This window comes from Antechinus flavipes, chromosome 1 (genome assembly GCF_016432865.1).
Source record: "Antechinus flavipes isolate AdamAnt ecotype Samford, QLD, Australia chromosome 1, AdamAnt_v2, whole genome shotgun sequence".
NCBI classification, from domain to species: domain Eukaryota; kingdom Metazoa; phylum Chordata; class Mammalia; order Dasyuromorphia; family Dasyuridae; genus Antechinus; species Antechinus flavipes.
Genome location: NC_067398.1, coordinates 235,654,288 through 235,682,286, shown reverse-complemented (window position 1 = coordinate 235,682,286; position 27,999 = coordinate 235,654,288). Strand labels below are relative to the sequence as shown.

At 36.8% G+C, this 27,999-nt stretch overlaps 1 protein-coding gene across 2 annotated transcripts; it reads right to left on the bottom strand.

Moving 5' to 3' along the window:
• Positions 1 to 425: 425 nt before the first annotated feature.
• Positions 426 to 19,077, bottom strand: LOC127562419 (adenosine deaminase domain-containing protein 1-like). Of its 2 annotated transcripts, none has more exons than XM_051998119.1 (5): positions 18,903 to 19,077; positions 17,559 to 17,743; positions 14,414 to 14,602; positions 10,088 to 10,255; positions 426 to 1,190 (listed from the first exon to the last, which is right to left on the bottom strand). In XM_051998119.1, exons 2-5 carry the CDS (start codon positions 17,731 to 17,733, stop codon positions 1,174 to 1,176), a joined length of 549 nt encoding a protein of 182 aa, XP_051854079.1. In that variant the 5' UTR covers positions 17,734 to 17,743; positions 18,903 to 19,077; the 3' UTR covers positions 426 to 1,173. The 2 variants fall into 2 exon arrangements, with proteins under 2 accessions (XP_051854079.1, XP_051854068.1); XM_051998108.1 differs by lacking the exon at positions 426 to 1,190 and adding an exon at positions 9,240 to 9,552 and having other exon boundaries at positions 18,903 to 18,994.
• Between the last annotated feature and the right edge of the window lie 8,922 nt (positions 19,078 to 27,999).

The following is a 27,999-nucleotide window of genomic DNA, read 5'->3' as shown; positions in this document are numbered from 1 at the left end:
CCCAAAGCTGGCATTATAAAATTTGTCTTGTTGTAAACTAGCTAACTTGCTGGGTTGAGCCATTTCCTGGTCCTGTAGCTACAGCTAACTTTATTTGCTAAACTTTTCTGGAGAAGATTGCGCATTAGCACATATGGATCTAGAGGAGAGGTCTCATTGCACAGGTTCAATACTCTCTGAAATTTATTTTTTTCTTGGGATAACTCCTAAATTTAGTACTTCTTATCACTCCCAGAGTTTAGGTCAGATCGAGCATATGAACAAAGAAATTAACATCCTTATTGATAAATTATGTTCTAAAACTCACTTAAAGTGACCTGAATTACTTCCCTTTAATTTATTTTATCTGCAAAGCAGAACAAAGTGGGAATTACAGCTCCCTCCTTTTGAATGTCATTTGGTCACCCTATCATAAAAGTAAAATGTTCTCTAAAATCAATATATCATTGCTGGGGAGGAGATACATGTTGTTCAAATATATAGGAATTACAAAATAGATGAAAGGAATTTCATGAAACAAAAACTGAAGATTTAGACCAGATCTCTTGATTTCCATGACATGACTTCCAATGCCAGAGATAACATTCATATCAAGAATTTCCAGCAAAAGTCAAGCTGCCTGAGAAATCCCATTCCTAGTACTGTTGACCACCTCAGCTGCAATCAAGATCACAGATAAAGACTATTGGATATATCATGCCCATGTAAAATCTGCTCCTTACTGTTTCATGTGAGAGCCATGTATCTAAAAATGCTTTTGCTTTGTTATATTTTAATACTATGTCTGATGTTTCTCCTTCCCCAGTTAATTCTGCAGATGAGAACTCTAGATCAAAAAATCTGAACAGTAATTGTGGGAATGAAAAAATAGCCAACCATGGGGAAACAGATACTTCTTACTCTACTATTTGCTTTGTGCCTCATAATTATACTTATCATATGTTTTGAACCTCTTATGTCCTCGCTACTATTTAATTCTCATGGTATTACCAGTTGCTCTTTCCATTCGATTCCATTACTTGAAAGAAGACTGGAAAGACTTTAACACAATTAGTAAGCTTCATGGTGAAGCAGGACATGCTTTATATCATCTTAAAGCAATTGGGCCGCATGGATGCTGGATATGCCACCATATTTATCAAAGTGAACCTGATCCTTGGGAGGCTTTCCCCGTTATTCCAAATGATCCTCTGTAAGGAGACAAGACAATTCCAAAGGATTTAATTGGACCCTTTGTATCTTTTATATTGGCTTTATGTCATTTATAGAATCCCAAGAAGACTACAAATGATACTAAACCAAGGTTAATCACTTTTCCCCGCTTTTATCATGATCATTTAATTATAAAAAAATTAGAGAGAGAAACTATAATTCTCCACAAAATTAGGACAATCTCATTAATAGTAGGTATCCTGCTTTTAAATTTTATTTTCTGTATTGTCAGAAACAGAACCCCAAATAATTCATTGAACTTGAGGACTGTTCATGAGTGCACACAATGTCTTCCTTTCCCAAATAATGGAGGTAAGGAAGCATTTATCTGTGCCAGAGCCACCATTTACAACAAAATAGAAAAGATAGATTACAAACCTAAATATATCAGTTTCACAAATCTTATTTATTACTCCAGTATTACTAGTTTTGATTGCAATAAAAATATCCCACACCCATTCCCTGTAAATTCCCTCCCTCCCCCCTTTAAATTTCACATGAGGGATTGAGGGTTTAAAATTCTTTGTTTTATGTCTACAGAAAAGGAACTTGTTACTCCATTCTTCTCCCAGGCTGGTTTGGGACATGTAGGATTGTTTATTCCCACCACTATCAATTTTCAATAATTCTAAAGGACTGAAGGATACATTTCACTAGAAATTTAAAAGTATAAGGTAGATACATAAGCACCAAAGGCAAGAAAGTAAAGATGTATACATAAGAAACCCTGTAAAACAAAACAAAACATACACACATAATCCAGGTTTTAAGTCTCTCTAGTCTGTAATTCCCATACACTGGAGTTGCTACCTTAAAGTAAGCAGTCAGAAATCTTGCCCCTAGAAGCTAGTCAAAGCCATAAATAAGTGCATTATCTCCTTCCAAATTGAAGTAGATTCTTAAATGGTCTAACAAAATTGTATGGTCTTAAACTATTTTATATCTTTATATAACTATGTTATGATCAATCAGATGTGTTGTTTCTACATTAACTAATGAAGAGAGATTTTAACAGTCTCCATAAAACCCAACTAGTTATATCAGAAATACAATTGCCTAAATAAGAAGGGCATACTCATAGTGAGATTTCTTATCCTATTTTTTTTTACTCTACTCTTGGTTACAAAGAGCAGGTATATTAACTATCATATTCAAATGGATTCTTATTATCCTCATAATTATCCTCTGGATTTGTGTTAGATGTTGTACTAATTATTGTACTAAAACCTGCTCAAAGCTAATTCCTAATAATCTGATAATGGTTCAAATATTGACTTGAATATATAATTAACCTCATGTAATCGGCATTGGAGAAATGATCTATGGAAAAAAAGGTTCCCCATGGACCAACGGGAACATTAAAGGAACCAAACCAACTCCATTTTGTGAGCAACATCTATTTTGTGACTTAAAATTCTATATTCCTGTAAAAACTTAGTTCATATGATTTCAGGGAAATAACTGCAAAGGGTTCTGGTACAACTTGTAATCAGTACCTCTTGATTTTGTCACATCTTGTTCAAAGAAAAGAAATGCCCTTGTTGCTCAAGATCATCTAATTTAATTGTTCCTCACGATTGACTATAAGAATGCTATGTTATCTATCATTCACAGGGTCCTTGTATTTACTGAAGAACCTTAGTTCTGATTTGTTATGCAACTGTATGCCTTGCTAATAAATCAATTTGCTTGGATTACAATTCCTCAGTCTTGATCAATTTCACTCTCAACAGAATCAAAGGGCTTTAAGCAAAGTCATGGATTTAGAGAGAAAGAGCCTATGAAGTCCTCTGATCAAACAGGAAAAAAATGAAGGCAAGCACTTGCCCAATGTGGCATAACAGAGCTCAGAAATGACCACTGGTCCTTGGAATCCAACCCCAGTGCCACTTGCTTCTCTTAATCACATGACTCTTTTGAAGACTGCTATAATGTCCCTCTGTCAAATAGAGGGACTCCAGTCTTTTTATCACCTGGGTCCCTCTTCTGGACATTCTCCAGCTAATTTATATCCTTCCTCCCCTTCAGTGTATAGAACTGAACACAACTGCACAGAGATGTGCTGGAGGCACATGGAAGAGACCAGCCTAAGAAAGCCAAGGATTTACACTGGTAACCAATGATATCCCAAGGCCTGACCTGACTAGGTACAGGGCCTTCAAAGCTAGACAGAAGAGTTCTGGCTGTCATCAGAAGTAAAGGGGAGTCCTTCAAGGCTCAGGAGCAAGGAAGTCCCAGATGAAAGTAGAAAGTAGGAGGGGCTGATTGATAAAAGAGAGAGCAGATTGAAGAAGATGGGGGTCAGAAGCAAAACAGTGAGGAAGAGGGAAAGGCTGAAAGGAGAAAGAAAAGTAGAACTTGGGAAAAATAGATGGTGGTAAATAAAGTTAGTAATCTTAATTGTGAATGTGATTGGGATGAACTCTCCCATAAAATGGAAATGATAGCAGAGGGATCAGAATCCTATAACGTACTGTTTTCAAGAAACACATTTGAAGCAGAGATACACAAAGAATCTTTTAAAAGAATTTTTAAAAATTTCTGGAGTAGAAGATATTATGCTTAGCTGAAGTTAAAAAAAAAAAAAGGCAGAAGTGCTGATTCTGACCTCAGACCAAGCAAAAATAAAAAAGATATCTGATTAAAAGAAATGAGGAAAGAAACTGCATCTTGCTTAAGAGTACCATAGCTAATGAAGTAATACCAATACCAGTAAATATATATGCACCAAATGGTATAACATCCAAATTTGTAGAGGAAAAGTTAAGGAAATTGCAAGAAAAAATAAACAGCAATAGAAATAGGAAAAAATGATTAGGGATAGAAGGGAATATACCTTTTTCTTAGCAGTACATAATAGCTGCACAAAAACTGATACTTTATTAGGACATAAAAATCTCACAATCAAATGCAGAAAGGCAGAAATAGTAAATGCATCCTTTCAGATGATAATAAAATAAAAATTATATGAAATAAAGGACCATGGAAAAAATAGAGCAAAAATTAATTGGAAACTAAATAATCTAATCCTAAAGAAGGAATGGATCAAACAACAAAGTATAGAAACAATTGATAATTTCATTCAAGAGAATGACAATAATGAAATAACTATACCAAAACTTATGGGATGTAATCAAAGCAGTTCTTAAGGGGAAATTTACATCTCCAAATGCTTACATGAATAAAATAAAAAGAAGATCAATAAACCAGACAAGCAAGTAAAAAGTTAGAAAAAGAACAAATTAGAAATACTTGATTAAATACCAAATTAGAAATTCCAAAAATCAAAAGAAATATTAATAAAATTGAAAGAACACTATTAAACTAAGAAATAAAACTAAGAATTCTTTTTTATAAAAAAAAATTAACTTTTGGTTAATTTAATTAGAAAAAGGAAAGAAAAAACCAAATTACTAATATAAAAAATGAAAATGGTGAATTTACCACTAATGAAGAGGTAATTAAAGCAATAATTAGGAGCTATTTTTCCCAATTCCATGCCAACAAATCTGACAGTCTAAGTGAAAGGATGAATATTTACAAAAATATAGATTGGCCAGATCAATAAAAGAGGAAATAAAATACTTAGTCCTATTTTAGAAAAAGACAATGAATGAGTCATCAATGAACTCCCTAAGAAAAAAATCTCCAACACCAGATCGATTTACAAGTGAATTCTACCAAACAGTTAATGAACAATTAATTCCAATACTATATAAACTATTTGGAAAAATAGGAAAAGAAGGAGTCCTACTAAATTCCTTTTATGATACAAATATGGTACTAATATCTAAACCAAGAAAGGCCAAAACAGAAAAAGACAATTATACACAAATTTTCCTAATGAAGATTTATGTAAAAATATTAAATAAAACATTAGCAAAAAGATTAAAGCAATTTATCACCAGGATAATACACTATGAACAAGTGGGATTTATACCAAGAAGGCAGGGGCTGGTTCAATACAAGGAAAACTATTGGCAAAATTGACCACATCAATAGCAAAACTAACAAAAATCAATGATTATCTCAATAGATGCAGAAAAAGCACTTGATGAAATATAACACCCATTCTTAATAAAAACATTAAAGAACATAGGAATAAATGGAGTTTTCCTTAAAATGGTAATAGCATCTATCTAATATCATCAGCAAGCATATTATGTAATGGGAATAAGCCAGAAACATTTCCAATAAGATCAGGGGTAAAACAAGGTTGCCCATTATCATTTTTATTCAATATTGTACTAGAAATATACTACAGCAATAAGAGAAGAAAAATAAAATGAAGGATTAGAATGGATAATGAGGAAACAAAACTATTGCTCTTTGCAGGTATTATGATGATATACTTAAAGAATCCTAGAGAATCAACTAAGAAACTACTAGATTAGAAACAATTAACAACTTTAGCAAAGTTGCAGGATATAAAATAAATCCACAGAAATCATTAGCATTTTTATGTCACCAACAAAGCCCAGCTAAAGACCTACAAAGAGAAATCCCATTTAAAATGACTATAGACAATATATTGGGAGCCTTCCAAAACAAACCCAGCAACTATATGAATGCAATTACAAAACACTTTTTACACAAATAAAATTAGATCTAAACAACTGTCAGAATATCAATTGCTCATGGGTAGGTCAAGCTAATATAATAAAAAAATAACAATTCTACCTAAATTAACCTACTTATTCAGTGCCATACTATTCAAAGTACCAAAAATTACTTTAGAAAGCTAGTAAAAATAGTAATTAAATTCATCTGAAAAAACAAAAGGTTAGGAATATCAAGGGAATTAATGAAAAATAAATGCAAAGGAAGGTAACCTAGCCATACCACAACTAAAACTATATTATAAATCAGCAATCATCAAAATCATTTGATACTGGCTAAGAAATACAGAAATGGTTCAGTAGAATAGGAATAGACACAATAGTCAATGACTATAATAATCTACAAGACTCCAGCTCCTGGAATAAGAGCTCACTATTTGGCAAAAATTTATGAGAAAACTGGAAAATAGTATGGCAGAAACTAGTTATTAGTCAACATTTAACACCCTCTACGAAGATAAAGTTGAAATGGGCTAATGATTTAGACATAAAAGGTTGTACTATAAGCAAATTAGGAGAGGAAGGGATAGTTTACTTGTCAGATCTTTGAAGAAGGGAGGAATTTATGTCCAAAGAAGAACTAAAGATCATTACAAAATGCAGAATGGATAATTTTGGTTATATTAATTTTAAAAGTTTTTGCACAAATAAAACCAATGCAGCTAAGATTTGAAGAGAAGCAAAAAGCTGGGGGAGGGGGAGAGGGAGGGGAGAGTCAATGTTTCTGATAAAGGTCTAATTTTTAAAATATATAAAGAACTGAGTCAAATTTATAAGGATACAAATCATTCCCCAATTGATAGTCAAAGGATATAAACACTTTTTAGATGAAGAAATTAAGACAATTTTTTATCATGTGAAAAAAAAATGCTGTAAATCATCAATTAGAGAAATACAAATTAAGACACTGAGGTACTCCTTCACACTCTTAGATTGGCTAAGATGACAAGAGAAGATAAGGATAAAAAAGAAGGGATGTAAGAAAACTGGGACACTAATGCATTGTTGGAAGAGTTGCAAAATGGTCCAACCATTCTGGAGAGCAATTTGGAACTATGCTCCAGAAAGGTCATAAAAGAGGGGAAAGGTCCCATATGTACAAAAATGTTTGTGGTAGCCCTTTTTATAGTGGCAAGGAAATGGAAATTGAGTGGATGTCCATCAATTGGAGAATAGCTGAATAAGTTAAGGTATATGAATGTAATGGAATATTATTGTTCTATAAGTGATTTCAAAAAAGCCTGGAAAGACTTACATGAATTGATGCTAAGTGAAGTGAGCAGAATCAAGAGAACATTGTACACAGTAACAAGATTATGTAACGATCAACTGTGATAGATTTGGCTCTTCTCAACGATGTGGTGATTTGAGGCAATTCCAATTGACTTGGGATAAAAAATGCCATCCACATCCAGAGAGAGAACTAAGGAGACTGGACAGGGATAAAAGCATGTTTTTTTGTCTATTAATCATGATTTTTCCCCCCTTTTGATCTTATTTTTCTTGTACAATATGAAAAATATGGAAATATGTTTAAAAGAATTGCACATATTTAACCTATATCAGATTGCTTGCTATTTGGGGGAGGAAGAGATAAGGGAAGAAGGGGAAAAAATTGGAACACAAAGTGTACAAAAATGAATGTTGAAAACTATCTTTACATATATTTGTTAAAAAAAAATACTATTTTAAAAAATTATAAATAGAAAACAAACAAAAAAAAAAAAAAAAAAAGAAAGAAATAGGCTTAGTGAGGCAGCTATGTACACATACTATACAATGTATGGCATAGGGCTCTAGAGAGAGAATAGGGCTCTCTTGCACCACCTTATTGATGCCATGGTAATCTGAGGGATTTCTTTATCAGGTGTACTTCTGGCAAATTTAGGCCTATGTAGATGAAAGCCTAGATTAAGATGATAGCAACAGAAATAAAAGGGATTTAAGAAGAACAGATTTTCTCCACATAAGACTGTTTCCCCACTTCCTCCTACTCAATAAATGCCAGTGGCTCCCTATTATATCCAGGATCAAATACAGTCTACTTATCAATCAAAGTTCTTCATAGTCTGGCTCCTTTCTACCATTCCTGTCTTCCTCAACTTTACTCCACTTCATATGCCTGCACCACTGGCTTTTTTTGCTGTTCCTCACATTAGAACCTGTCTCCATACATGTCCCTTTCTAACCCCAGACCTAGAGTGCCTGCCTTGATATCCTCTCCTCAGAATCCCTGGCTCCCTTAAGACTCAGCAGCAAATTCAGAGATTTCCTATCCCATTCTACATCTCCTCTCTTAGGTACTTGCATCTGCTATTATTATACACATTACTTCTCTTCACTAAAATGTAACCTCCTTGAGGGCAAGAGTATTTGCTTTTCTTAGTATGTTTAGCATTTAGCACAGGGCTTGGTCCATAGTAACTACTTAATAAAGGACGATTCCTTAATTGGAAGCAACATGAAAATGGCCTGGAAATAGGAGTGCACCTGTTAAAAGCCTATTAGCCACCTTCCCAATTCTTTTGCAGAGTTCCAAGGATACAGAACATTACATATGTCTGATTTTTTTTTCAGTGTATTGTTAAGTTTTTGGGGAAAAAAAAAAAAGCTTAAATTCCTCTTCCCTTTGGCAATAGTTTTGTTTTGGCTTGTAAAACTAACATATCAACAGCATTAATTGAACTTCTCATATATAACTTCCATAGAATGAAATAATCCTCAGTGTCTGCTACCCAAAAATTCATCAGATCCAGGATCAAGGTAACCCAAGAGTTACTAAACTTGATGCCAATAAAAATCAAATTTTGGAATTCTTTATATCAGACTGGAAAGATAGTTTTGATCCTGGTCCACTAGGAAATTACCATAGCTGCCATTCAATAACCAGTCTCAATGAGGGTTGGCCACAAAGAAAAGAAAATTTTGGTCACCTCAAATCTTGAAAGCTTATCTACCAAATCAGAGAAATATCTTTCTTAGAAGGTTCTTGACAACACAAATATATACCTTTGAAACAAGTTTGTACATGTAATATTTCTTTGGGAGGCACAGTTGGTACCAAACAAGAATATAAAGACTTTCCTATCATAATATACCTTGGAAACATAATTTGATTCAGCTGAAATGATGGGTTCTGCTAGGATGAGAAGAGGACCTATTGAAAGAAATAAGTTAGGAAACATAAAGCCCTTGAAATGTTAAAGGTGGCTGCTTTATGTTTTTTGGTAACATGGTAGTATATAAACTATCATGGCAAAAATATGTTCTATGAAAAAATCAGTATTTGAAAAAGATCAGAAAACTAAAGCTATTTTCTTTTTTTATAATTTGCAGTTTATTAATTTATAGTTTATATAATTTGCAGTTTATTAATCATTAAAATATCTACATACACATGATAAATAGTAATACAAGTAAATGTTCATTTATTACAGCCAGTCTTGGGTGGGGAACAACAACTAGGCCTATTTTGCAGCTAATTCAGGTTTGTTTTTTCCACACAGTTTTTGGTGCATCTTACAGCCAAAGCTTTCTTGTTGTTTCACTACAATTTCTAGTTCTCGAGTGTTGTTCCTCATAGCTCATGATGTCACCATTTTGGAGAATCAGGTCAAAATAGGCCAGGTCAACACGGAATCAATTCAGGAAAGAGAAAACATAGTTGTTTTGGAAGTTCTGTCTAGAAGGACTTGAGGCCAAAATAGTTAAGCCTGGAGAGCTATAATTATAAGAAAGAGAGAGGAAGTAACTATGGTAATACTTGCTACTCTGATTTTCATTCTGACTAACAATATAATCCATGCATATATATTCAAGGGATACCTGGATTGAAAAATAAGTTATTAAAGGAAGAATTTTCAAGGGATACTTGGCTAGAAAAATAAGTTCTTAAAGGAGGGAAATGAGGGAAGATATCCTGACTAAATAATCCCAAAGAGTCTTCTGAAGAAACCCACATAGCTATATAGAAAACAATATGATGAGCTCAAATTTTTTGTTAAGGCAAGGGAAAAAAAGGATATTTAAATAAGTTTGAATATAAAAAAAGAATAGCATGAACCAATAATAATGACAGAATAGGATAAGCTTTGTTGAGAAATTCCTCATTACAGTTCCCTACATCAATGAAGTAACAGGCCCAGTCCCTATTTATGTATTTATCAACTGGGGGGTAGGGAGGGAAGAGGGAAGGAGGAAGTATGGGAAAAAGAGGAAGGGAGAGAACTATACTATTCAATGACTAGTACACTCACCTGAGCTTTCTACATTCCTTGATTCAGGATCATCCAACTGCAAAAGCTCATCAAGGGCTAGCTTGGCTGCATTGGATCTAGATTCTTTTTTATTTTGTCCCAGTCCAGTTTTATATTGAATACCATTCACCACAGCACAGAAGGCAAAATAAGGACCCATAACATTACCTAGAAAAAGTACCCAAGGACATTAGTATAAGTTTTAAACTGTGAATACAATTACCAGAATCTGGTCAAATGGGTCAAATGAAAAGAAAATGTAATTGATGTAACAATAACTAACAATTCATTTTTCCTACTTAGAAAAATTCTTCTAAAATAAGATAGCATTAAATTCCTATCACTGTTAAAAAAATTTTTTTTCAATAAATATGTAACACAGATGGGATTAGTTTTAGTCTATTATCTTCCTTTACTTGAAATCATAGAATCTCAGTCAGAAGAAACCTCAAAAGCCATTTAGTCCAATTTGTTCTTGAATGAGAATCCCCTTGACATCATCTCCAGGAAATGACTATATAGGCTTTGCTTCAAGACTTGCAGGGAAGGGAAACTCCCTTATTCCCAAGATAGACCCAGATCTAGCTAAATTTAACTCTTATTTGGCTAAATGTTTACTGTGTAAATCAAAAGGTCAAAGTCTTGGTAATCAAATTTCAAAAATTCTTCCTATACATGTCTCCAACCATAGGTTTTGGTGCTTTGAATGCCATGTCATTTGAAATTACCAACCCCATCTGGCCTTCCCAATTTGTTCACAAAGTTTTTCAATGTCTGAACACATGAAATCAGTCCAGTGGCAAGATATAAATCAGGACAAATGTAAATGGCCCCAGATGCAGTGGAAAAAGTTGGCCTTTTGAAGCTAAGATCTTTCCTAAGTCTGTTTCACTGAGGCAACACCTATTCAGTGATTCAGGCTACGTAAGAAATGAGGCAAAGGCCTTTTTTACTTAATAAACAAATGAATGAAAAAACGAATGAACTAATAAATTAAAAAATATGCAAGGGCAAGACCCTTAGAGTTTCTGCCCAAAACAAAACAAAATTCTATATACATTACCTCTGAGCCATTAGAGCCCAAGCAATGACCAAGTAAGGCTTGAGCTGGTACCTATTATTGGCCAATCAATGAAAGCTAAAGTGATTTAGGTATAAGGTGTGATCCTTAAAAAACAAATCTACCTCATAAATCCAAAAAAATCTTTCAAGAGTTCATCCACCAAAATATATATTCCTTTGGGCAGAGCACCCACAGGTAAAGGTATGAAACCCTATGTTGCTGTTTGTCCTTCATTTTTGAAAAGGACCCATGATACCAGGGAAGTGATGCCATGAAATGCAGGTAAATTGGATTTAAGTGAGGATGGAACATTAATTGTTTCCATTCTAAAGGAGATAATCTTCAGAATCCTAAATCATCAAAGGTCATAAAGTAGGTGAAAAATGACAAAAGATAAAGAAGTTAAAAATGGAGGCAAGAGATGAGCCACTGCAAGAAAGAACAAGTCACTCAGATATTTGGATTCAGAGATGGATCCTGGGAATGGTTTTGTTATGTTTTGATGATATTAAAAGAAAAAAAGTGGGATGAATACACTAAGAAGGAAAAGAAAAACAATTTAACTCGTAGAACTGGGGCATACAAGTCAAAGGTGACAGACAGGATCCCTTTCCCCTCCTCACCCCTGAGGCACTTTTTAAGAGAGAGTGGGAGGAGAGAACCCCTGCAAAAAGAGGGTATCTGATGCAAACTTTCATTAGCCCCTCAGATCCCTCCCCATCATATGAGATTCTTTGTGACAATTTTCTGTCCCAGAATCAGATATGTGAAGAACAACTCATTCTTTATTGCATCATTTGAGCACATCTCAATTAGACCTGTTTCTTGGTCCCAATAATGGAATATACTTAATAAAATTCAGAATTCTTGGTCCTCTAGTAGCCATTGTCAAGCCATCCCAACATTCTAAGGGATCTCTTTTTATTGGCATCCCTTCAAAACCAAAAGGCCAACACATCAAGGCCTGCTAACTACCCCAAAGGAGACAGTTCTTTCTGATCTGGTGCAATAAAGCACTCTTGTGCAAAATGTCACTTAAGGCGGTTCTCTTGTTGAATGGCCGGAAGCCTTCCACAATTCACTTGCTTACACAGGTAAATGTCATCTTCATAGTTTTCCTTAAGAAGTTCTCTCAGGGACCAGCAAGCTAGCAGTCCTTCTGTGTTCTGCAGAGAGGAATGTTCCCACAGAATTTGAGCCTGGAGAGAACCCCTGTGGCATGTTAACTTATCCACTGACCTGGAGGCAACTTCCCATCACATATACCATAGCTGCACCAAGCATATTTGTCCTGGCTTAAATTCAGCCTACCAACCCCTCCAATTATTTCTACTCTCCCTGACTCCCAGGTGTGTGTATGTATACACATACATATATACATATACATTACATGTATGTATATGTGTGTAAATATATAAGTATATATGTGTGTGTGTGTGTGTGTGTGTGTGTGTGTGTGTATATATATATATATATATATATATATATATATACAGAGAGAGAGAGAGAGAGAGAAAGAGAGTTTCCTCCAGTTGAATATAAACACCTTGTTTTTCCAGGTTTTGTCTTTGTATGTCTGGGAACAAAGTAGGTGCCTAATAAAAATTTGCTCAATGAATGACAAAAGGAAAATGAAATTAAAGAACTGACTTTGTGTTACAATGTCATGTGCTTTCCTTAGAAGGTACCAATAATTCAAATGCTGCTTTTTTTTATCAAGTTCCCAGATGTTGCTAAAACAAGTAACCATAATTAAACTTCTTTCCAAACTTATCCAAACCTGTATCCCATGATTATTTCCTGCACTAGAGTCATGGTCCAAATATCTAGGATCCATGTATAGATGTCTCCTGTAAAAGTGGAAAGATTTTATACCCAAAAAAACAAGCACTTTAGTCTAAATATGCATAAATTGTGAGGTTTAACACCAGATTCTCTCCCAGAGACTAAAAAGGCTAAAACCAAAACTGCAACAAAAGGATGTCAAACTTAGCTGTTCTCAGCAATACAATGATCTGAAACAGTTCCAAAGGACTCAATGAAAAATGCTATCTACTTCCAGAGAAAGAGCTGATGGGAGTCTAAATGCAAATCGAAGCATACTTTTTTAAAACTTTTTGTTGGAAATGTTTTGTTTTGGTTTGGTTTGGTTTTTGGTCTCTGTTTTCTTTCACAATATGAATAATATATTAAACATGTTTTTTATGACTGTATATGTATAACCTATATCAAATTGCTTTCCTGTTGAATGAGCAGGGAGAGAAAAGAAGATAGAAGAAATCTGGAAACTCAAAACTTTAAAAAAAAAAAACATTAAATATATATTTTACCATGTTTAAAATATATTTGAATACTTGCCATCTAAGAAGAGAGGTGGGGAAAAGAAGGAAAATTGGAACACAAAGTTTTGCAAGGGTTAATGTTGAAATTATCCATGCATATGTTTTGAAAATTATAAAGCTAATTAAAAATTATAGTACAGAGCAAAAAAATAAAATAAAAGAAATGTTAAATGTTGCTTTTATGTATAATTTATATTTATATATATATATATCTTTTTTTTTGGCTGAGGCAATTGGGGTTAAGTGACTTTCCCAGGGTCACACAGCTAGGACATGTTAAGTGTCTGAGGCCAGATTTGAACTTAGTTCCTCCTGACTTCAGGGTTAATGCTCTATCCACTGTGTTACCTAGCTGTCCCTAAAAATATTTTTAAATGTTAAAATAAACAATTTTTTTTTAAAGTGTCAAAACTGCCTAATGCCATTTGTCAGGGCCTTCTGCCTAACCAAGGCCATTATATTCAATATCCAGTACAAATATCAGTAATACAAAAAGCCATCACCCCAGGGAAGAAACCCAAGAAATTACTTGTTTAGCAATTGCCTTGGTAAGTATTATAAGTTACCCCCCATCCCCAATCTACTCCAGTAACCAGAGCTACTGACAACCCAAAAAAAGAGCACTCTAGTCACCAATCTTTGACTCTGCCAGTGGTTCAATCAATGGAAAGAATCTTAAGAAGAGACTTTCCCCAAGGTTCTCTCATCCCCAAGAACCTTGGGGCCTGTTCCTCTGACTTAAAGATGAAAATTCCCCCATGTTTCATGTTTCTCCATCTGCCCATTACAAAAGGAGCTCTTTGTCTTGTTGTTCTACTTGTATCCCTCTTGTCTACCTCAGCATTTAAAAAGCAATTCCTAAATAAATTCATTCATTCTTTCTAAGTGTCACAAGTATAGACAATCTTAAGAAACACTTGCCTGTTGTTACAGTTTCCTTAAGGTCAAGTTGTACACGCTGCATTTGTGCAAACTGATGCAGGGCTGACACTGGATTTATTTCCCCACGTTTGTACTTCATAATGAATTCTTTGGGAATCTTCTTTGGAGGAAGAACAGTATTTGGATTAGGGAGGACTACTTTGGAAAGCAGTGGTTCTGGAAAGTTACCTAAAAAACAAACAACAGCTTCAAGTAAGTTTTAAAAAGACAAGGCAAAATAAAAGACCTAATGCCCTCCCCTCAAGACTTCTTTTCTTCCAGTCCCAAAACCAATGATGACATTAGTCACAGATTTAAATATATAAAATCTAATCACATGTGCTCTGACAGTTTAGATTCTATACCAGTAAACTATTCAGGTACTTTAAGCATAATCTATGAAAATATTTAATACCAAGAAAGGTAATGAAAAATTCCAAAATAACGTCACTTAATAAAGTTACAGAATTTTATAGCTGGAAGAGAATTGGTAGTCTAGTTCAAAACATAAACTGTGAGTTGCAACCCACACTGAATGTGGGAGGGGAGGGAGATCTCACACACACACAAATAAATTGGCTACAGTAAAAGATTTCTCAACACAACAACCAAAAATTAATTCAAAATCAAACATATAACAAATCTGAGGTGTTTCTGGCATCACTTGCCCATGATGCATTCACTGCCCAACTTCATTGCAGCCTTGATTCTGAACACACAACATGCATACTGTATATACACAAACACTGCTAGAACCTTGGCTCAGATTCAAGAGGGGAACACATAAAAATTTCTTGGGCAAAAAGGAATTGTGAATGGAAAAAGTTTAAGAAGTCCTGTTCTAGTCCATCTACCATATTTTATAGATGTGGAAAGGGGAATTCAGTGATTTCATCCACAAAATAGAAATAATTCTTCTACTTCAAGGTGTGCAGTATAAAATATCAGACAAATATTTCTAGCCCCTCTTCAAACTTTCATTTCTATCTCCTTTAATCTGATTTCATCCTGTCTTACCCCTTTATCTATGTGTGTGAGGGAATCAAAAAATCTCAAGAGATTCAACATCTCATGAGGTCTTGCATTCCAGTAGGCAACACAGTCCCTTTCAGCTCAATTTCTACAATCCTATGGCCTAAAGACAATCTAGTACAGCATGGAAATAACCCAAGAATCTTCTCTACAATCTCACTACCTATTCCTGGTCTAGCCTCTTCTTCAACTACTCTGAAGGAATAGTGTCTGACATGAGAAAGACCCTAACACTTTTGAAAAACTTTAAATGACATTTTTTCTCTTATGTCATGTGTTCATTTTCAGAAACCTATCTTTGAAGGCTTCTCCACAATCCAAAATTCCAATGATAGATTCCTGAAATCCAGAACTCTGCCTGTCCCTAAAGGGACATATGATGTAGGAAAGTAGTAGAACAATGAGGAAAGTAAGAATAGGGATATTTTGGCCTGTCACATGAGGGTGATAAATAGGCTAGGCACTCCTGGATGCATTATATGTACAGGATTCCCTAGGCTACACAAGTATATGGAGCTACCCTAGTACAAAGAACAAAAGACATCCCTAGATCAAATCAGGCATCCCTAGATCAAACCAAGAATAATCACTAGTCATGGCACACATGCTAATGAGCTTTGCAATCTATTAACATTCCCAAATCTTTCTAACAATGAACTTTTCTTTAGCCACAACTCCCCCATTTTGTACTAGGGTCCTAACCCTCCTCCCCACCAAGTATAAATATATGTTTATTTGTATATGTATATATGTGTGTGTGATATATATGTGCATATATGTATATGTAATTTCATCTTATTAAATTCAGTTCAATGTTCTATCCTGTTGAGAACTTTTGAGGTACTAAATCAATTATCTGTTGCAGAAGTGTCAAACTCATTGCTTAAACTAGATGAAAATGAAATGATAAAATATTTAAGAAATAAACATCCATGAAACACAGATACTGTGGTTTTCTAAATTGATCATGAGACTTCCAGACATCTATTTGAATTTGATATGCCTAATCCAAAGCTTTTTGTCCAAGCTTCATACCTTCACACTATCTAAAAACATGGCAATTATGTTTGGCAGGTCTTCAATCTAGTCAATTTAAAAAAAAAAAAAAAAAAAAAAAAGGCACACATGCATAGCACAGGCCAAGCTTGTGACATTCCACCACTAAGTTCTTTAGGTTTGGTCAGGTCTGATTCCCTCCACCCCCAAAGAATTTTACTATCATTTGATCTCTCTTTTTTCCATCTTGTTCATAAGGATATCATGAGAATCTTTGTCAAATGAAATCTACATAGATTCCAACTATCACTTTTTGTTCATCAACTATGGTAGTAACCCGTCAAAAGAGGAAGTCAAGTTATCTGGCAGACTTCTTTTTGATGAAGCTATATTGGCTTTGAGTGACAATGGCTTCTTTTTCTAATTACTAAAAGTACTTGTATCATAGAGCTAGAACTGGAAAAAACCTTAAAGATCACTTAATCTGATCCTATGAGGAAACTGAGGCCCAGGAATTTAACTCATACAAATAGGAAGCATCTAGGGTAGGTGTGAACCCAAGTCCTCTGAAGTTCCAGTTCTTTCCACTATGTAATGCTGCTGCTGAAGGCACAGAAAGACCAACTTAAGGGGATTCACACTGGTGATCAAAAAAGCCATCTCAAGATTTAACCTGATTGGGAAGAGCCTTTAAATCTACAGAAGATTTCAGGTTTCTAGAAACACAGAAGGCTAACAAGCAAAGAAATAATCATGGAATTGGAGCTTTTAAAAAGTAAGATCAATTAGACATCTGAGTATACTGAATTACATACTATGGAAAGAAAGGAGAAAAGACTAAAGATACCAAGAACCAGCTCATAGAAAATTCAGGAGTGAACAAGGATCCAACAGTGTGGCGAGTATTTGGTCAAAGAAGCCAGTGAGAGCTTATTATGATACGAGAGGGTAAATTTCTTTTATTAGTTATCATTTTAGTATCCATAAGTCTAGGAAAAGGGACAAGCACCTGCACTGTAATGTTGATAGCAGGGTATGAAGGAAGAGAAGATCTTTCAAAGAAATATAACAAACATTAGCAAGTTTGAAAGAACCAGATAATACTGCAAATAACTACCTGTGACTTGTGTAACCTTAGAAGCTAAATTTGACACACTGTAATTCTCTGATGATGAATATCCTGGAGGAGGATTCACTGTTGTTGAAGAAGGTTTAACTGGCAGGTTCTTTTTCAACATCTGAGCAAAGCTAGGAACCCGGGGACTCTGAAACCAATCATTGTTACCAGACATTTTCTTGGGCCTAGAAGTCATGAAAAAGTCAGGATTAAAAAACCAAAAACAAACAAACAAAAAACCAGAAAAAAGTTTGCCAACTAAATAAGAACAATCCAATAAACATTTATTAATCTCCTACTAGATGCCAAGCACTATGCTTTGCAAAACTATGAACTTAAAAATTGAATATAGCAACATTTAAAGAGCATCTAAAAGTTTATGGACTTTACAAATAAATAAAAACCCCTGAAGCAGTTATCATTTCTTTTCCAGTGAACCCAAAAGCTAATCAGGATTCCCTCCATCATTGCTGATTGCAAGACATTCATTACTGCTTAATTACTGGATGATTATCGCCCAAAACTTGCCAACTAATCCTTTCGTAGAGAAGGAAGGTTGCCCAATACCAAGTCCAGGATCACACATGGAGCCAGTAAAAAATGTGGTTTTTCCTGATTGAAATAGTGTATCCACTGAACTGCATGACCACTCTTTAGGAAACACTAGGACCTTTTTGCATCTGAAAACTACAATTTTAACTACAATGGAAGAGTAAAGAGAGCAGGGTCTTGGACCTGAGTACCTGGGTTCAAGTGTGACCTGACACTCGAGGCACTTCATTAATGCTTTTTCTACCTAAAACTGACAAGCAAATAAGATAGATCCCGGAGGAAGGGGGCCTTTTCTCTGTTCGAGAAATCTGGGCTCCAGGCTCCACCTGTGACCTTTTATCAGGGAGCTTTTAAGTGGAAACTCAGAGAGCCAAGTCCGGCCTGTGATTCTCCGGAGCCTTCACCTCTCCATGCTGTTTTAGTACATAGTAGGCGCTTCATAAATGCTCTCTCTTCCAACCTCCTGGGATGGAGTTTCCCCAGAAGGAGGTCCAAGTTCGGAGCAATCCGGCTTTTGCATTATACTTTCCCCCGGAAGCCCGCCCGTCCGCAACCTCTTTGGCTGCAAATTCCTACTACCTCCTACCCCTCCCGTCTGTGCCCCCAGCCCAGCCTCCCGCCTCGAAGGCACAGTCTGTTTCCTTCATTGTAAAAGCGCCGGCCATGGAAAGCCCGCTGGAGGCCTCGGGTCGGGCTCTGGGGATCGGTTTCCCCGCTGTCAGAGAAGGATCCGGACCCCCACAGGAGTGGGCCAGAGTGGTCCAGAAGGGGTGACAGAAGGGGGATTCGAACCCAGGGCCCGGATCTCCCTCGGCGTACAAGACGCTCCCGTCCCCGCCGGCCGGCTCCGCCTTGCCTCGGAGCCGCCGCCTCCTCCGCCTCCATCGCCGCAGCCGCCGCTGTCCCAGACCAGGGTGGAAGGTAGGTCGAAGTAAGCCCTGGGGCGCGAGGCCGCATCTTTCAAATAGGCGGCCGCCTCCTAAGGGGCCCGGCCGTTCTCGCGCCGGCTCGCCCAATCACCAACCGCTTCAAGCCCGCTTTGGCCCACCCTCGCCGCCATCGAAGCCAACCAGGCTTCAAGCGCTCTAGATTTTGCCCCGCCCCGCGCGGTCAGCACGTGGACGCACTACAGGGTGTGCCAGGGTTCTCTTGGTGCTGAATCCCCGCGGACTCGGGCGTCCTGCGGTGCTCCTGGGAGCGTGAAGTGCGAGGAAGCAGGTCCTGCTGCCAGGTCCCTGAGTTATCAGACATCGCTTAAACTTGAATTAAACGCCTACTGTGTGTCTGGCAGAAAGAAAAAAAAAGGCAAAACCCTGATCTCGAGGATTATCTCGAAAAGATAATCAATCTATTTATTAAACAGCTATTTGTGCTAGTCCCTAAGGATTCAAGAAAAGCTAAAGGTAATCCCTGCCCTCAGGGAACTTTCCGTCTCTTACTTAAACCGGATTGAGATCCTCCTCAAAGTCCAGCCCAGGCAGGAATCAGAATCCAAGGCTGATTTCGTTGATTGATAGGACCTGGGAGTGAGCAGAGGTCAACATCTGCTTTGCAACTAAAGAGAGTAGAATTCCCTACAACTCTGAAAGCTGAAGACAGGGACAGAATCACAGTCTAATGGAGACAACATAAAAACAACTAGTGTGGGGCAGCTAGTTGGCCCAGTGGATAGAGCACCAGCCCTAAAATCAGGAGGACCCGAGTTCAAAGCTGGTCTCAGACACTTAACACTAACTGGCTGTGACCCTGGGCAAATCACTTAACCCCAATTGCCTCAGGGGGTGGGGGAAACCTAGTATGTGTACAAACAGGCTCTATAAGGATCAATTGGAGACGGGACAGGCACTAACATTAAGGGGCATTGGGAAAGAATTCTTGCAGACCATCAGACTTAACTGATACTTGAAGGGAGCAAGGTAAACCCAGAGTCAGAAATGAAGAGGAAGAGTGTTCTAGGCAGAGGCAATAGCCAGGATAAATGCATGGAGGTGGGAGACAGAGTGTCAGGGAAGGAACAGTCAGGACACTAGAGATAACAGAAAATTAGGAATTAAGAGCCAGGCTTGGTCCATGTACATCACCAGTATCCACAAAGCCTGCCACCTCCTCCCCACAGATGTTTACCTCTAATTCTACTACCCTACATAATCAGGGATTGCTTGCCAGCATTCCCACCTGCTAAAATGCTAAACCTTGTTTCTCCTTGTTATTCCTGAGGGGAAGAGCAATTCAAAACGTGGCCACATTCAACTTTACCAATGACTGACCATCTATATTTCTGTTTCAGGAACACAAAGAATCATCATTCCTCATTCTAAATTAAATGCTTTCAGTTAGAATTCCTTTTGTTCTTGAATTTTTCCAATCCTTTATGGAAATGTTGCTGTTTAATCTCTTCTCACAGTGTAAGTACCCATATCCAAAGCCTCCAATTCTGCACTTCTCCTTTCCTTCCTTTCTTTCTCAAAGCAGCCCCAATGTAATTGGATGACCTGGATCAACTGTCCCAAAAAAAGATGAGAAACGAAAAGACAAAGGGGATTGAACAGAGTGCTCCATCCAAAGCAAACACTCAATGTTAGGTGCTTTTGCAAACCAGAGGGACCTCTTCTGTGTAATAGGAAAAGAGAGACTGATCTGATAAGTTGGGATAGAGTTGAAAACAGAAACTTGAGTGGTTCAGGAAGGAAAGTTGCCTTTCCTATGTCCTATGCCACAAACTCTCTGATAAGAGACAGGAGTTGCTGTGGAATTGAAGGGAAAAGAGTGGTAGGTTACAAAAAGTTTCAAAAAAAAATATGAATATTCTGGTAGAGAAGTGTGGTTTGTGAGTGATATAGAGTTTCTGGAAGGATTATATGCCTTTCATATAAAATATCTGCTAAAGGGCTGGTCCCCTCACAAGGTGACAATCACTATGTACTGCTAACTACATTTGCAAGCTAAAAAAGCCTGCAAAAGAGCTAAAGTATAAGATGCTGAGTTATGAAAGTCTTTAGTACTGAGAATCAAGTTCCAGAAGGCCAGCTGTGAAAAGACAATGCATAGGGCTTTCAATGAGTGGCCATTTCCTGGGAGCTGAAGAGAGCTACTGGGAACAAAGAGAAGAAAGTAATAGCAAATAGTAACTACTGATACAAAGTGAGACTTGCCAAGGAAGAGAATCATGTCACAAACAAAGGAGTTCTAGAAAAGAGAGAAATTTTAGATCTCACCTTTGTAATGCCAAAGAAACTGAGCAAGATAGAGAGTAGAGAGTATTTAATAATTTATTAAATGGAGAGATATAGTGGGACCAATGGATCCATGTTTGGTCCCAGGAATGAATTTGACTATCATCTCTAAGAACCCAGCCAACAATCAGAATTGTCAGTGACATATATACACGTGGCTCAGACACAGAGGGTAGACTGCGGCAGAGAGGGAGTCAGGGTACTGAAAGCAGGAATGGGGTTCTGACAGGTGGGGTGAGCCTCTGGAGAGGGGATAACATAATCAGGAGGAGGCACCCCGGACATGGAGAAAAGCATCTTGATAAGACAGTATCTGATATTCTAATAGCTTGGGATGGGGAGAGGCATTCTGATATTCTAAAACATAAGATCTTTTATCCTTATCAAGTATTCTGATATTCTAATAGCTTGGGATGAGGAGAGGCATTCTGATATTCTAAAATATAAGATCTTTTATCCTTATCAAGTATTCTGATAAAGAGGGAAGGGAAGTTTGGCAGAACTGAGAAGCAGGGAAACTGAGGCAGGACTGAGTCAGGATTATTAGGGAAATTGAGTCAGAACGATAAGAGAACTGTGGCATAACACCTTTAGTGGAACCCCATCCAAGAGAAGTACTATAAGTTGTGGAGACTATGTATTCTTCTAAAATTAGGGATACTGACTGTGGGTAATAGTGACCTTGTTTTAATATTCTGAGAACTGGAAAATGATCCTTTCTGTGTTATAAATAAAATTGAATTAAGTGAGTTGTGAAAGCTGTCTTACAAGATGGAGACAGTGTTGTAAAAATTGAATGAAGGTCAGCTGTGCCCCAGGGCCAGCTTTCTTTCTCCAGAGATCCATAGGTTTACAATGAGTGAGACTTTTTCTTTGGGAGGCTAAATTGGGGCCACATTGACACTGAATCTCCTATATAGGGTAATTTAGTAATCCTAAAGATGTGATTGGGTTAGAAGCTTTCCCTTTCTTGGCTAGGGAGGTGTCCCTGGCTGATCTGAAGTCTTCTGGAGTTTGTGCTTGTGCCCCTACATCTTTGACATGGGCCCCTTCCCCAGCATTTCTGGCATAGAAAGTGAGACAGCCACTGGGCCGGAGACCTGTAGCCGGACACCTGGGTCCAAATTTCTCTGACCCTCTTCCCCCAGAGTTTTAGAGTCTATCAATTTTTTAAAGCCCTGGGGTCGGATTTGAAAGGGCAGTTTTCTGCTACTTTAAATTTTGGAGTTGTGTGTAAGCACTGGAATTCTGATTCTGAAATTGTAGGGGATAATTAGTATTAACTCATGCAACTAAAATTGTGAACTTGTTTATTCTGTTATAAGAATTTAGAAATGTGTGCATTGATATTGAAGTATTGTTACTAAAAAAATTATATCTGTATTTGATTTGATTTTAAATAAAAAATTTTTGTTCTCTGGTTACTTACCTAAAGAAATCACAAGTTTATATCTCCTAATTAGATGAAATATATTTAAGCTACTATGTTGTTTGCTAAATTGTATATTGGATAATTTGTAAAACTTTAACATTTTGTCAGCCTGTAATGCCAGAGAAACTGAGCAAGATAGAGATTAGAGAACAATTTAATAGTTTATTAAATGGAGAGATTTACTGGAACCAAATGGATCCATGGTTTGGTCCCAGGGCTAAACGAGACTATTGTCTCAAAGAATCCAGCCCTGAATGTCTGATACAAAATTCTTTTATAGAGTTACAAGACCGAGGACATAATGCGGGAGATACCTGGATGGGGATGACCTAATTGGGGGAGGAACCTAGGATGAGGATGACATACTGGAGGCAGGCACCTAGGATGACAATACTGGAGAGGCTACTGATATGCTAATGATGTCTAAAATGGATAACGATCTTGCCAAGAGAACTCTTTCAGGAATAGATGTTTACACTTCAGCTAGATCTCTCCTACACACTTTTCAGGAAGAACAGGTTAGAGGGGAGCCTCAGACTGACAGATGATCACTGGCCTGCTTGGCATGACCTTAAACTACTGATTATGTCTTTGTTTTGAATGACTTTTGTGTTATATTTTCATTTAAATAAATTAATATATTGTTTTCCACTTTAAAAAATAAATAAAATAAAAAAATAAAATAGATAAAGATCTTTATCCCATTAAACATTAAGAGGGAATAAGTACAGCCCAGGGTCTAAGATATAAGACCTTTATCCTATAAAACATTAAGAGGAAATGGTTATAACCTGAGGCAGAGTAACTGAATAGGACAATTAGGGAAACTAGGTCAGGACATCAAAAGGGAACTTTGGCACAACATTCCATACTCTCTCCCTTCTAATTATTCAAATCTTTGAAGTACCTTCCTCTAGAAGGTCTTAGCACCATAATTTTGACCAACTCTATGTGAAGTAAATAGACCAAATAAAAATCAAAATAAAACTAGAATAATGCAAGGACTTATATTACAAGGTCAAGTCTCTGCCTGATAATCCCAGAGTTAATCAGCAGTACACAAAGTTCCTTATTTCAATCATGTCAGATTCTTTGAAGTTGGGGAGCATGTGGACAATTCACTGTGAGTTAGGTCTATGGTCATTTTTGTGACTCGGCCTCTGCTTACAGAGCAGCAGGGCTCAAGACAGTCGTGCTAACCATTCAGAGGGGCAACCCGCTCCAGGGAAAAAGGGTGAAAGGTCCACCTGTCCATGCCCAGAGGAACAGACCAGGTTGCAGAAAGGATCAGATTTCTGAGCAGATTAGACCAAGGTAGGCAAACCCTAAACAGCCCAATATCAATCAACTACAAGGTCCTTATAAGTACGCTGAAATACTAATTAAGGACCTGGGGTGACAGGAGTGGAGAAACAGATCAGAGAGACTGCCAGTCCCAAGACAGGTATTCAATTTCTGGTTGTTTAAATAATCCCCAAAACTGAGCCTGCCAGGGCAATTCCAACAGAATAAGTGATTCCAAGGTTAAACCATAACCAGCAGATCATAGTCCAGTAAATTTAAGCAAGGAGTAAAAAATGAAAAGACTGTTTAAAGGACTTCCAATTAAATCTGAACTAATAAGGTAGGGGGTGGGGCAGAAGCACCTAAGAAAATATACCAGTTTCCCCAATTTCCCATTTCTTCCTCCATTTTTTTTCCTCACAGAAAGGAATTATCAAATAACCATCCCATCATATAAATCATATACATATACATATACATAACAGACTAAAAATCCCTCAAACATAACAGCAATAGTTACACAAGTTTAACAATTTCCATCCCAAGTCTTAAACATAGTAACACAGTTAAAATTGTAACAATTCAACCACTTTCCCACTCCCCCATATTAGTCCCAATTACATTAGGAGCAGGGTCCATGGTTTTCTCAAAAACTGCTTCCTGCTGAAGATGGACAAAGATGCTCAGTCCAGGGAAGGGGGTGGGTGTAGTGTGGCATGCTGACAATCAAAGCTCGGATCTAGGTCCCAGAAGCAAGTCAATATTTATCTGTAATTTGACAAAATCTAGAAACAAAAACAAATCTAACAAAGAAAAGTTAGAAAAGTCTGGGATAGAAAGACTGGTCCACAAGACCTGCTACAAGATGTGGCCTCTCATTAGTTATAAACCTTAAAAAAAAAAAAAACTTGAATATCCAGGCACAGTATCTAGTAACTGATAGATGACCAGACTAAATACTTTGTGATCAAGTATTTAGGGTATAATTATTACAGATAATCAGGTATAACATATAACCAGATTGGAAACAGCAAGGTATGACATAACTGAATTACATTAACAGTTTCTTATTGACCATTGCTCTGATTACAGAAATCAATTACAGGAGGAAACAATGCAGTGACATATTAGCTACAAACCCAAGAAATTTTACCTCCAATAACAAATCCCATTAACCAAAGTTTCAGACAAATCCTAAACAGATATTTACCATAACCTTATATTTATACAAATCAGTTTGCTTTTTTTTATCCAAAACCAGGGGCTACAACTTGATTTAAAAAAAAAAAATCTAGAACAGTTTAAAGGGGGGGGAGAAGGAAAGAATTCCATGTGACTGCCCTTCCCCCCCACTCCACCTCCAAAGAGGCAGAAGGGAGGGGAGATGAATTAACCTGCACTCCAAGCTAACTAGATGCTCCATAGAAGTAGCAAAGAGGGGGGTTGTGGGGGGAAAGATGAGTTTAATTCGCACCTTTGAAGACAAAAGATCCCTATCCACCCAACATTTAAAGTAGCAGAAATCAGTGGGGGAATGGGGGGGAGGGGGGGAGGAAAGATTCCATAAAACCTATATGTCCAGCAGAGCTGGATTTAAAGCATAACTTACAATGTTATAATATAGGTAACAAACTCTGAACCAAAATACAGCTTTAAATTCCCAATAATATAAAACTGCTTTTCCTATCTCATTTCAAATACTGAAACAGCATAGTTTCTTTCTCTCTGGCGCCATGTGGCCATTATTCTCAATGGACTCCTCCTGAGCTCCAACTTGGCCAAAGTTAAAGCCTTCAGAAAAGTCAGATCCTTTTTGCTACATACTTTAACTAATTAGAGGCACATGACTCCTTTCAGACAAGTTAAAAGAATTTCTTTAACAAACTATTGTTCTTTTAAGATCTTATACTTAAAGATGACCAATTCTAGCCTTCCTAGGCAACAGTAAAATTTATTTCCCAAATTTAGAATCATCTTAAAATTCCTAATCAAATGTTTTCTCCAGCTGGAGTTCAGTATTGAAATAACCAATTCCCAAATTTGATCATTGTACTTAAATTTAACAGAGCTCTTAAAATAACAAAACAAACAAATCACACAGAACACAGAACACATAGAGAGTGCATAGTCAAAACATTTAACACAGACCAGGGGCATTTTGGAAAGAATAGCCCTGAGGGAAATTGTTGGCTGCAGTCTTTCCTCCCATAATCCAAACAGAGCCTTTTTTTTTTTTTTTTTTTTTTTTTAAGCCAGATGGTGCCTTAAAAAGACACGCAGATTTATATTCTGGAATGCCCAAAATTGTGCCAACAGGCACACAGATATGTCTTAGACACCCAGGTAGAGTCTCCTGCATCCAGAAGACCCTATTCCCAGAATTTATGCCTGTCAGCATTTTACAATTCTGGGAATATAGATGCAAGCATACAAACAGAACAGAACAGGATTTAAGACATAATCAGATGATACCCCAAAAAGTACTCAGATAGACTTATTCTCCTGTGGCCCAGGGGGAGTGTCTACCATCAGGCTGTTGTAGCTAGAAACTGCTCTCTTTCCCCACGGCTCTGGAAAAAAAATCCAGCCTCTCCAGGTCAAGAATTCAGATTGCAGCCACCCTGCCCAAGGCAGAGACCCAAAAGTCTCTTATCTCTAATCCTGCTCATTTTCTAACATCTCACTGCGGAGCTCCAAAATGTAATGCCAGAGAAACTGAACAAGACAGAGATTAGAGAACAATTTAATAGTTTATTAATTAGAGAGCTTTACTGGGACCAAAGGGATCCATGGTTTGGTCCCAGGGCTGAATGAGACTGTCGTCTCAAAGAATCCAGCCCTGAATGTCAGATACAAGATTCTTTTATAGGGTTACAAGACGGATGACATAACGAGGAAGGTACCTGGGTGAGGATGACATAATGGAGGGAGGTACTGGAGAGGCTCCTGATATGCTAATAATGTCTAAAATGGATAAAGACCTTTATCCCATCAAACATTAAGAGGGAATAAGTATAGCCTAAAGTCTAAGATATAAGACCTTTATCCTATCAAATATTAAAAGGAAATGGTTATAACCTGAGACAGAGAAACAAAATAGGACAATTAGGGAAACTGGGTCAGGACATTAAAAGAGAACTGTGGCATAACAAGCCCAGCTGGATCTGTGGCATAAATTTTGTGAAATTTGATTCAAGGCTATTACAATATTAATCTTTTTTTTTTCTTACTGGTAGAAATTTTTTAAAAATTTAAGCATTTTATTTTCAAAACATGGGATAATGCACAGATAATTTGACAACATTGACCCTTGCATAGCCTTGTGTTTCAGATTTTCTCCTCCTCATCATCCCCTCCCCTAGATGGCAAGCAATCCAATATACATTAAACATGTTAAAATATATGTTAAATCCAATATGTATAAACATATTTATACAATGTTCCTATATAATTCTTGTCTGTTAATTGGGTCTCATCTCTCCTTGCCTAACTGCTTGTTGGAAGAGAGACACCCTTGCAAGATCATAATAAAATTTCTTTCTGCTTTTACCTTGAAAAATCTCCTTAATTTATTTGATTTATTTGAGCCAGTAGTCTTTGTCCCACATAAAACTTTTAAGTTTTTATCTCTGTGAGCTCCTAAGATATCCACTCTTGGAGTGTGGCAAATTCTGATTTCTCAGTCATTTGAGAGGTATCAGGTATAAAATATACCTTTTTGTTGGGTAGTGTCTGACACAGAGGATGTACTAGAATTTCAGGTATCCTAATTTTAGGACTAGCATTAGTAATAAGGCTAGGGACTAAATGTATGACTTCATTATGGAGAGCTCCCAAGTGAAGAAACTCTATCAATGCAGGTTTGTACCTTTTCTGCAGATTATAATCTTAGAGAGTTTCCTAGAGCACTAAGAGGGGAAAAGATCTGCCTAGAGCGTCC